The sequence below is a fragment of the Stegodyphus dumicola genome, chromosome 8 (genome assembly GCF_044657685.1).
Source record: "Stegodyphus dumicola isolate Sdum_Otavi_A_Nest chromosome 8, ASM4465768v1".
Lineage (NCBI taxonomy): Eukaryota > Metazoa > Arthropoda > Arachnida > Araneae > Eresidae > Stegodyphus > Stegodyphus dumicola.
The window spans coordinates 153,926,456-153,938,922 of NC_140775.1; the positions used below are offsets into that span (position 1 = coordinate 153,926,456).

At 30.3% G+C, this 12,467-nt stretch overlaps 1 protein-coding gene across 1 annotated transcript in view; it reads right to left on the reverse strand.

Annotated features, from left to right (window-relative positions):
• btv (dynein cytoplasmic heavy chain beethoven) overlaps window positions 1-12,467 on the reverse strand; it is a 256,105-nt gene that overhangs the window by 169,809 nt on the left and 73,829 nt on the right. Inside the window, exons 17-21 of the mRNA XM_085822605.1 lie at window positions 12,183-12,385; window positions 9,132-9,284; window positions 5,142-5,265; window positions 2,270-2,437; window positions 1,157-1,315 (exon numbers count right to left, since the gene is read on the reverse strand). Of these exons, the coding sequence (XP_085678731.1) occupies window positions 1,157-1,315; window positions 2,270-2,437; window positions 5,142-5,265; window positions 9,132-9,284; window positions 12,183-12,385 (807 nt within the window). The remainder of the gene's footprint in view (window positions 1-1,156; window positions 1,316-2,269; window positions 2,438-5,141; window positions 5,266-9,131; window positions 9,285-12,182; window positions 12,386-12,467) is intronic.

The following is a 12,467-nucleotide window of genomic DNA, read 5'->3' on the forward strand; positions in this document are numbered from 1 at the left end:
ATTTGGTGCGTTCCGGCTAGAATTATGATTTATTACAAAAACTAAGAAGTAACGGAGCCGATATCCGATGGGCTCCAGCCCAATTTAAGCTCTAATTGTAGGGGGGGGGAGTTCTTTTATCATCACAAAAATTAAATATACTTAAAGTATAGCTGATGAAAATTCCAGGGTGAAACAGAATGAGGGTATGAGTGGGTGGAAACAAAAAATGATGAGAATTTTGGTGAGAGAACATTCTCTTTAACCACGGCTGTCCACTAATATAATTATAGCCATCAAGCAGATGTGTGTCAGGGGTAAAATGAGTCCTGAATCTGACTCCTAAGGATGAATGTAAAGTTGCTGTTTATGCTTCCCCCCCATTAGTGGATACTGTGGGAAGACGATGTATAGGACGTGCTTGAGCAGTTTATCTCAGTATTTCACTCTTATTGTACTCGCTGCCACTTAACGCACATTTAAGAACACAAATTTTCCTTCCAACGAGAACAACTAACTGTAAGCATCGATAACAATACAGTAGCTATGATGGCATGGCGAGAAATTTACGCATTCCTAAACAACCCCCCCCCCAAATTTATTGCCCTTCTTAAAGGGAGAGGTTTCCGCATGTGAGTGAGGGGACTTTACTTGAACGTCTCATGTTCTCATGAGTTCGTATTTCTAGGGGAAAAAAGTATTGCAAGGTCTGCTTATTTTTAAACTAAAACGTTAGAAATTATAATTTTTTCCCTTTAAATTGTGGTTAATTTTATAAAAAGAAGTACCGGAGCTCATCTTATTTAGGGCTCCGGTGTGCTCCGGCTAAAATTGTAATTTATCTTAAAAATTGAGAAGTACCGTAGCTGGGCTCCAGTGGGCTCCGGTGCAATTTAAGCAGTGATATATATATATATATATATATATATATATACACACACACATGTTTATCATTACTCATATATCTGTAATTCTATTACATGATATTTTTAAGATAACTATTATTTTATTATAATAAGAAGGGTAATCCAAATCATTTATTATTAAAAAAAAAAAAAAAAAACTTCACCTCCATTCAAAGACAAATACCTAAAAATAATTAAATATTTTGAAATATGACTAAAGGCAAAGACATAGTAATATATATATATGTATGTACATAAATTATTATCATTACCTTATTCAAGACATCTTTCCATTCCTTAATAAGCATGATGGTGATTCCAGATGAATCTTGATGTTCTGTGAGAGAAAATCGTGCTTTAGCTCCCCAAAGATCTAACTCATTTAAAGCCTCTCTTATTGTCACTTCTCCTTGGGCTCTGACATTTAAATCCTAAAATTGTTTCATTTTATTTACAGATTAAAAAAGAAAAGTAGTATAAAATAAATGACATTAGAAATTTCTTCAGCAAAGTATTTCCCTAAATATTAAATTGTTATATTACATTATGTTATATTTATCATTCATACACAGACCATTCTTAATTTTTATCCAAGAAGTGCCAAAATTAATAAAATTGATTTTCTATTTGTATTTATTTAATAACTGAATATTTTCAAATAATGTAAAACACATGAAATATAATTTCATTCAAAATATTTTTTATTTACAAGTAGAACTAGGTATAACATGGTTTAAAGATTACTTGATTTATGCTCACAAATTTTTGGGTGAATATTTTTTATTTAAAGTCTGAAATCATGAACAAATACTTGAATATAGTAACAGCAGTAATTTTATCCAATAAAATTCCATATCTTCAGTAATAATATTTTTTTTGTTGCAGTCACTTGCATGGTTAGTTGCACATAAATTATCATATGAAACCTATTAACTAAATTATAAATATTTCTATAAAAGCAAACCTACATCAATAAGATTTAAATCAATGCAGATGAAAATATTTTACACAGTAAACAAACAAATGTTCTTAAATATAGAGTACAGATTAATTATTTTTTCTTTGTTATAAAAAAATTGCTTAAGGTTTACTCTAATTTAAAGGAATAATAATAATCCATATATTATATTATATTATATTTAACACAAAAATATGAGTTTATCATATACACACACAAACTTCAAATATCAATGTTGGATGGAAGCAAACTTATAGATTCTAAAAAAAAAAAAAAGAAAATTAGATTGTCCATCTTCAGTGATGCCATGCTAAACAGGAAAGATAGGAATAAAATGTTTTATGCATTCAAAAAAAGAAATATATAACTCCCTTGAAATAGACAACTTATCAAGAGGGTAACATCCCCCCAAAATACTATATCTTACTTTTAAAGCTTCAGCACTTTTTTTAACAGCAGTTCTAGCTTTAAGAAAATGTCCAAATTCTAATTGATCAACAGACACAGCAGGAATATCTAGTATTCTGAAAAGTTCTCCCCAGTGTTGAGTAGAGAAAGTGTCACCACGGCAGTATCTTAATAATGGAAGAACATCCTGTAATAATAAATTAAAAACAAAGATAAGTATTCTGAATACCTTGATGGCAATAACAAAGATTTTTTTTCAGTCTGAATAAATGATGGGTAACTTAATTCCCAAAACAATAAAAGCATATGAGTATCAAATCATTCACAAACACATAGAAAATGCAGCAAATTTTATACATTTTCTATGCAGTATTACAATAAAACACATATATCACTGTATTATTAAAAACTTCCAAATTTTGATAAGAATAATTAGCACTTTCTGATTACCCACATTCCAACAAAAAGCTGCAAGGTCATTGGTGACTTTATGAATCAGTGCAAAACTTTCATTTGCTTATCTTTACAGCTCACAGATACTGATCTGCTGATAAATAATAATAATATAAAAAGCATATATGATAAGCAAGGGGTTTATAAGCACATTATAAGAAATATTACAAAATGTTTGTTTCTCATAAACATTCTTATAAAAACAAAAACTTTAAAAGAAAGAAGCAAATCTATGGGTATTCATACATGTGTGTGGTGCACACATGCACAGTTGTTATTATCATGTATCATGCATAGTTGGCTATTAACATATATATATATACAAGTATTTTCAAAAAACACAACATTTCTACTGGATGCTGAAGTTCGAAGGGGGAGAAACAATACGAATGTAACAAATAATTTTTATCAGCATGAGCAGTTTTCATGGGAAAAAAAAAAAAAAAAATAGAAACTTATATTTGTCTGTGAAATCTGAGTTTCGCTAAATGCAGGAAGAAACCCTCTTTTTTTATTTTAACGTGCAATGCATTAAAACTTTGTGAAATAAAAAAGGTATTTTAAAAAATTTGAAATACGCATTATTTTTAGTGACCTTTTTTCTTTAGCATTTCAGTACAAAGTCCGTAATCTGGACTTTTCAGGACTTCGGCGATTCCGGATTATAGATCATCAATTTAAATCTGGTAAGATGGCATGCAGAAATTATACAATTAAAAATATGAAACCGTAATTTATGAAATAAAGAGCAATTTTGATTTAAAGGGTATCAAAATTTACAAAAAAAAAAAAGGCTTAATATTTATTTGTTTACTTTATTAAACATTTCTTTTAATGTATGTTGTTTAAGTTGCTTTGTTTTTTGTGCTAAACGTGCATGCATAAACATTAAACGCGCATGCGTAAATATTAAATGCACATGCGTAAATATTAAACGCGCATGCGTAAAGCATACAATAAAAGTTTGTGGCTTTGAGGTCCGAATTATACATCATTCCGGATAATGAACGTCCAGATTACAGACTGTGTACTGTATTCACAAGCAAGAATTTCTACATGAAAATTCAGCAATGCACTGACATGATGAGAGTGTTGAACCACTTTTAAAAGATAAAATTTCTAGCCATGATGATATATGAGAATTCCTTAGAATAATCATATTATTTTCACAAAAATCCTTCTTTTATGCTTGTTAAAATTTTAATACATATTTTACAAGCTAATTCAATTAAGGCATTATAAATCAAGCAACTTTACAGGATTCCTGATTGCATTTCAGTAACATTAAAATATTATTAGATACTAAAAAAAAAGTTGAATATAAAGTAAAGCTTCATAAACATAAACATATATTCTGTGTGACTAGAGAACATGAATATTATTCAAACCATTGCTGTAAACAACAGTAAAATAAAAAAACTCAGAAATAAATTTTAAAAACTGATATTTAAAATAATTATACATAAATAAAGATTTATTTCAAGAATATTTTATTCAAATGAATAATAATCATAAAAATACCTTCAAAAAGTTATAATATATAATAAAAAATAAATTACTATAACATTATTGAGGAAACAATCCTTAAAAAATACAAATTTTAAATTATAAAGGAAAGCAGCATGTCAGATGTAAGTAAATAGTGTTCTAAAAATAAGACAAACCAGAAAATGCTAACAAAGATACATAGTTTTAATATGCAAAATTATACAAAAAAATTAATATTAACTAATTATCTGAGGGACACAATTATGATGTTTAAAATGCCTGACTTTTCCTAAGGAAGCATATAAAAATTTCTACCAGACAAGAAAACACCTAATTTCAAGATGAAAGGAAACATGTATTACTTATTCATATCTTCTTTGTGTCTTTTAATTATATGTATAAACAAAAAAAGATAATAATTAAGTCAAAATTAAATCAGGAAAGGGGGCAACTTTCCAACAAAAAATAATCAAATCAAAACTAAAACAAAAACAACACAGCCCTTTTATGATTTAATTAGGATTTAATTAAAACCTCTTGATTATTCAACAAATTTTGCAGCATACTACATAACTTTAATAATACAATCATCATATTTTAAAGTTTTCTCAATTTTGCATATAAATAACATTCATAATTTCACCAAGTAATCCAACGGCTTTTCTTTACGTAATCTTCGGTGTTAGTATTCCACATATTAAACTGGAAGCACAACTTAGCTTGCATATTATACAAATGAAATGCTTGTCATATTGAGATCTTTAATACTTTTTAAAAATTAAATGTGCATAGTTAGATTAAGATATAAATAGCTCAAACAAATACCTACTGTTTTCTCTTATAATAACAAACTTTAATTAATTAAGTGAAATCAGTATTAGATTATTAAACAGCATATATTACAGTTAAAAATGAATTAATAAATTTTAGCTAGAGCCTAAATTATTTACCAAGTAATCATTAAGATCTTGATGTAAACGTAATGACACAGCAGTGTTATCACTTGGCCCATCATCTCCTCTTAGTTTTGACATCCAATCATTCAGGAAAGATTCAAACAGATGAATTTTATTTCTGGTGACATAAAAAAGCATTTTATATACACCATATTCACAATAAAGGCCAGCTACAGGTATTACCTGGCCTTTATTTTGACAGCCGTTGGTCATAAATATATATTTCCAATTACAAAAATGTTTTAAATAATGCATAGATTCATGTTTTCATATTTTTAAAATAAAAAAAATAATTTCGAATAAAATAATAAATACATAAATAAATGATATTCTTTTGCGATTTACTAATGTCTTTATTTATAAATTTGTACATCCGGCATGCTGAAAGAATTTTCACAAAAGTAATTTAAACATTTTCAAAATCTAAATATATATTATTTGTATTCTCATGAATTTTTATAAATTTAGAATCATAATCTGGTAATCTTAAAAAATTCATTAAAGTACAAATATTTTTTACTTTTAATTAATGCAAATAATATAATGAGTTGGCTACATGTCAATTACTGAAGGTTATTAGCATTTTCTGCAACACATATTCTATAAGATCCTGTACAAAAGATCTCCATTTTGAAAAAAAAAAAAAAAATTATTTTGATCAATAGTTTTCACAATAATCTGCATATATTTCATCACATAATCTTTTAACATCAAAAACCTCTTTCAAAGTGATATTTTGTTTTCATTTATGTACAAATGTCTGTATATATATGTAATAATAGCAAGGAAAAGACAGAGCAGTGTCAATGCATAATGCCTGGATATTATAGATCGTAAATCCATATTGAAGAGGAAGCATTCCGATTGCCTAGTATGCTAACATGCAGGCATGTGCCAAGCCTAATCGGCGGCGTCGTGCAAATGTCTAGCAAGCACCTTTATGCAGTGATGATATTAAAGAGAAACTGCTTATGGTTAACACTTAGTGAAGTATTATTAACATAACAACAAAAAAATTACATTTTCTCTTTTAATTTTTCTAAATGTGAAAATGTTTTGTGTTTTCTGAAAACATTCACTCAAACATATTTATTGAAGAATTATAATAAAAAATAAAATTGCAAGCGAAGCGAAATAATATACACTAAACGCATTGAATAACAAATATACTGCTTAACACTATTTTCTTAAAATTAAAAAAAAAATTACATATCTAATAAGTTTGCACCAAATAAGTTGTTGTTCACAGCGTCGTTTATGACAATGGTTTATGACAAGGTTTGAACTGTAATTACGGTAGGGCACAAAAAATGCTCTAGGGTTGATGTCCAAAACTCTTTTCTGTTATTTAATGCTTTTTGCAGTTTTTGACATACGATGAGCTGATCTTGTATTATATATGAACGAAACTTAGCCTTTCATGGTTTCAGAAATAAATAATTCGAAAGAAATAATGATTTTTTGAAAGTGCATAGAAATGATCGCAAAATTTGCCCCTATCATGTCTGTAGATTAATGAAACTATAAACAATATGCCTCATTACCTTGGAGATGAAATTCAAAATGAAATAATTAACATATTATGGGATAACATAAAACAAATTATTTTAAATAAGATCAAACAGGCAAAGTATTTTTCCATTTTACTTGATTGTACCGTTGATGCCAGCCATCAAGAGCAGATATCAGTTTTAGATAGCAGAGCAGATACCAATTTTTATTAAAGACTTTACAGAAAAATAGTTTAGACATTAGTAATTTACGCATGCAAGGATATGACAATGGTTCAAAAATGAGAGGTAAACATTTTTCGAGTAATTATGCTCAAACCATTGTTTATCTGAATTAAAAATTTAAGCTAAGTTTAACATAATATGTAACTGTGATTACCTTTTGTTATGTAAAATAACAGTAACAACAAGCAATAAGCAAAAGAAAATCACAAAAAAGATAAATGTTGCACAAATTGCTACGATTGCAACAGTATACACAAAATAAGGATTAAGCAATTTATCGAACGTGTCTACGGTGCTGGCATCTACCTTTACATAAGCATCGACATCTCGGATTTTCACATCCATTAAGACATAAGAGAACACCAGAGACTAACTTTTGCCCTGGTTATAACCTTTCGTTCAAATAAGAGAGTGTGCTAGGAGGAAAGGGCACACAGACCTGGCAAGCTCGAGGCAGCCTTAACACAGTTAAACTTCCCAACCCCTAGAGGAGGTCCAAGGGCAACTAACCTATCGATTCAGCCGACGAACCAAGACTGAGTCGACAAGAATACTCAGCAACTCAGATTCCACATCTCCGTTCTGGAGGGAAGGTAAAAACATCTGCCATCAACAAGAGTCCCAACCCCGGACGCAGAACAAAGTCACTTGAACACTATCAGACAGACCGGGCCACCAACCTGTCCTGTTAACCCTATGTCATGGTAAACAGAAATCGGTTTCAGGCGGGAACCAAGAGAGGATACAAATATGCCATTTTGAAGCTCCAGGGCTGAACTCACCGACTCCACCGATGGGGGTGTTTCTTCCCGGACAACCATGAATATCTGACTATATAGCTTCGCCACAAACAACAGAACGGACAAGTCAGTACCGCATGGTACTGCTGAGCCTGAACTAGTAATTGCCAGCGATGACTCTTGTAAAGACTGATTTTATATCCCTGCGGCCAAGACTACCTAGGTACAGATTATAACCAGTAGCATCCCAGGTTTTACCTGAGTCAACTCCCGGGAGGGGGGTAAAATAAGACAGTGCACCAGAAGGAAGGGGCATCCAGACCTGGCATGCATAAGGCAGCCTTTACATGGTTAAATCGCCCCATTCCCTGCAGTACATCTGAGGAGGCACCATCCCCCCCCCGGTCTAAGCAGGGAAACTTAAATGTTTCACACAGAACATGGTCATAGTTAGACATCGTCCGTCCCCCAGTTTTGACCAACAGGAGCCCATCCTCCAAAAGTAACCTTCGATATCTAATCATGTAACGCCCCCACAACAAAGGGGCAGACAAGAGAGTACCAGTCCGGTCCCTGCCAAACCTGAACCTACCACCGACCAAACGATGGTTGTGTCACTGTGAAGACAGTTTATTTATCCTAGAATTCGAAGCTATCTAGCTATTGATCTAGCCAGTATGCTGAAAATGCCTGTCCCAGTTGATCCCCAGGAGTGGTCATCCGAACATAGTTAGCCCAGGCGAATCTGGTTACCAGCATGGCCACGAGGAGGTCTATGTCGGATTAGGTCAGCGAGAGGCTAGAATTTTCCTGTTCTGACAGAGCCGTTGTGCGCCGCATGACCCTGTACCTAATTTCGGCACGGGCCTGCTAACATGTTGAGTTCATAATATCTAAGAAACTTGGCAGTTGAGGCAGTTTTAATTCCATTTTTATTTCCAACTGACTTCTGTGGCCACGATCACATGGCACTCTAGTCGTGCCTGTTCAAGAACATTTACATTTTTGATACTTTTGCAAAAGCGAAGCTGAAGTGCATAGTTATCCGATATGTAAGCACACAAAAAGAAAGGTTTTGGTTTGAGTTAAAAGTTTCAGTTCCCAATTATTATTTCATCAGCGCTGTGCAGGCCATGCAAAATTGAATGATCTAGAAATGATGCAATCCAGAGAAGTTATTACGATTTTTAAAACATAGAGGAAGAATGAAAGAGTTTACTGTTAGTTTAAATTATAATTTTGATTCATATATTTTTATCTTACATATATCTATGAACAATGATAGCTAAAATAAAGGCTGGATGAGGAGTTTTGTAGATGCAGTGTATATTGACAAAAGTTTTACAAGTAAAGTAACAATTTAAGTAATCAATTTAATTAATCATTATATATATATATATTTCTCAGTTATATATATATATATTATAACATTTATATGATTTCTATGAAATTTTAATAATAAAAACTGTATTCTACTTGCACAAAATGAAAAGCAGCCTTTTACTCACCTAAATACTATCCATTCCTCTTTAGCAAACTGTTGTAAATCATTATGGAATTGGTCAAATAATAACCATACTTCTTCAGTTTTTTCAATATCTGTTTTCAACTCTTCAAGAAGAAAATTTGGTTCAGGTAAACCAAAGTGATGAATATCAGCTCTGGAGAACAAAAAGGGATATTGTAATGAGAGATAACAAATAAAAATGACTACGACTGATGATTCTGATATGGGCTCTAGTGTAGAATTGGGTGCCCCTTCGATTAGTGACAATTTTTTTTAAACTTTGGTGATGAAACCTCACTTCTGGTTATAAAGTAAAAAAGGTACTGTACTGTTATAAAGTAAAAAAAAAAAAAAAAAAAAAAAAAAATATCACAATTCAGCAAATCATAGGAAAAAAGTAACCAGTTAAAATTTATGTATATTACTGAAAAAAAAATCTGAAATGTTTCAGATTTTAAATTACATCCAAAGGGGCGTTTTTCGTTATACGGGGCGTTTTTTTAACATTTTATGGGTTACCTTTATTTATTAAATATCATGTTCTTTGCACTTAAAGCATAAAATTCAATTCAATAGCAATGTCACAAAATAATTTTAAAATGAGCCTATCTTTAGAATTTCGGATACACAGTTCCGCGCGCTGGAGATAAAAAGGTTTTTTTCCCCGGGTAGAGTGTTGCCATTGCTCGCTTTGAAATCCTTGAGTTTGTTACTCAGAAATTCGTTAAAGTTTTACAAAATATTAAATCGATAATAAAACAAATTCCAAATTTCAAATTTGGTCTTCCACGTGCCCATATTCGTAGAAGGATTATGTTATTCAAAGTTTGATGCTTCTATGTATCATTGTTTTATAACAATGCAAGAAATAGACATACATTTATGCAGATTTTTCATTATTTAATTTCTGCAAATATAATGCAGGACTCTAACATTTGGTGGCTACAGTTTGAAAAGTGAAACGGACATTTATAGTGAACCAACGCAAAATCGCAAAACGAAAACAATAGTCCTTCAGGGACAAAGCCCCTTTGGACTAAAGAAAAAAAAAAAAAAAGCAATATCATTATTTCATGAACAATATTAGAATCCAGGGGCAAGGATTGATTACCACCTAGACCCAAAAGGTCTGGGCTTATAGTCCCAGAATTTAGGTGGCCCCAAATTTGTCCTGGACTGCCTCTTAATTTCCGTTTTCTTCTTTTTAAAGGTGAAGAAAGTGGGCTTTGAGAGCTCATGAAAAAACGTTATGCCTAGGGTTTCAGGCTGCTTTATTTGGACTCTGTCCAATTAAAATTTATCTTTTGTATTCTGTTATGAATTTATCTTTTGTTATTGTCAGTTTGAAACTAATTTGAAATGAATAAATAGAAAAATATACAAACTAAAAATGTTTTTAAAAGTGTTCCCTTCTGATCACATTCTCTTCAAGAATATTATTATTTTTTCAAAGGATCACATTACAAAAAACTGATTATCAGTCTTTGAAAACCTATGTAGCCTTTTAGTGCCATACAGGAGAAAAAGAATAATTAAATATCTTCACTAATGATGGTATTGTTTTATTCCCAAATTTTAGATTTTTAGCAGGAAACTGAGAAGAAGGACTTCAGTGCATTATTAAAAAAATATAAGATTTTTGGCATATATCTGAATTTATTTTTTTTAATATTTCAAATCAATTCAAACATATTTTTTAAGTAAAATGTTGAAACTAATTTACACTATCTAGATATTAAGTAGTGTAATGTTTTGAGCTTTCATACACAATACCAAAGATTTTCCATGACATTTCCCTCTCCAGGTCTATTTATAAAATATAATAGTCATTGCTAATCATCTAATAAAATAAAATCATGATGATTTCAATTAAAGTAACAAGAGAAAATTATACAAATGTTTGAAATCCGTATATACGTATATAAATTTATAATCATCATCAAATTTTACTTTCATTTAGATGCTTGAATGCAGGTAGAATATAGAACGGAATTCTATCACTGAGGTGCATAAATATGTGGCATAAGAAACATCTTTCTGAACTTTAATAATAATATGAATATTAATAAAAAACTAATCTTCATAAAAGTTATCTTTCTTTTGCAGATTACAATAAAATCTCTTCAGAAATCCAATAACAGTCCAATAAATAAGCAACTGCTAATCTTCTTGTGAAAAAGAATCATAGATGAAGATGTATATACTGTTTTTCAGAGACTTGCATACACTGAAGATTTCATGGTGCATGAACTCACAGCAGTTTCTTATTTTCATCCGTTGTCATTTTCTCTGAAAAATGATCATACATGTGTATTCTCACCAACCCTCCTCCACCTCCCCAAAAAATTTAGGTATTATATAAACACTTTAAAAAAAATCCTTTCCCAAGCTTTTTTTCTCACAGTGGTTTTAAATATAAACCTGAAATTTATAAATAATAAACTAATTTTATGCACTCAGGAGGGAAACTCAAAATTTTATTTTATTTAATGAATACCTAATTTTTTTCTTAGCCACACCACAGTGCAGAAAGTTAAGTTAAACAATATCTCAAAGCGAAAAAAAATATATTCCCTGTTGAATAATTTGTGATTTTAGATGGAAAAGAAACAGTTATGTAAAACTTAGGTAAAAAGAGCCACCTCGGTTTTCTTCTGAAGGGAACTGAAGGAAGAAGAGGAAATCATATCTAATACCCATTAAAGTGATACAGTTTTATAAAAAATATATGCAAAACTAAGGCAGCTTTCTTTTCCAAATTTTAAATTTAAAATTTATTATACATTTCCTTTTGGATGAAAAAAATATACTTAATAACTATTTAAAACATATGCTTTTTTAAGTTAACAAATAACTTAAATCAAGTACATGCTAATATTTTATTACAGATGAATTTATAATAAACCAAAGTTAACCAAAGATAATGATTAAAAATTAAAAATAGAATAAAGTAATATTTATAATAAACCCTACAAATGATAAACTTTAATACATTAAATTAGAATAATTACACATTTTTTTTAAACATGAGATTAGCATAAAAGATAGTTACAAAAGCTTCCTATTGGATTCAGTTAATGCATCAAATTCAATGCGCTTCTCTTTCAAAAACTTGACAATGTCTTGAATTTGTTGGGGGTCTTCTATTTCTAAATCACTTCGAGGTTTTAACTGATGCCAACGTGCATAAAAACGTTCTTCTTCTTGCTGATAACTTTTTAATTGTCCTGAAACTCTTTCTTTAAGAATTTGCATCTGCAAAAACATTTTTTAGTTTAAAAGGATGCCATAAACTTCACATTTTAACATTTTAAACTTCCAAATTTTAAGCACCTTT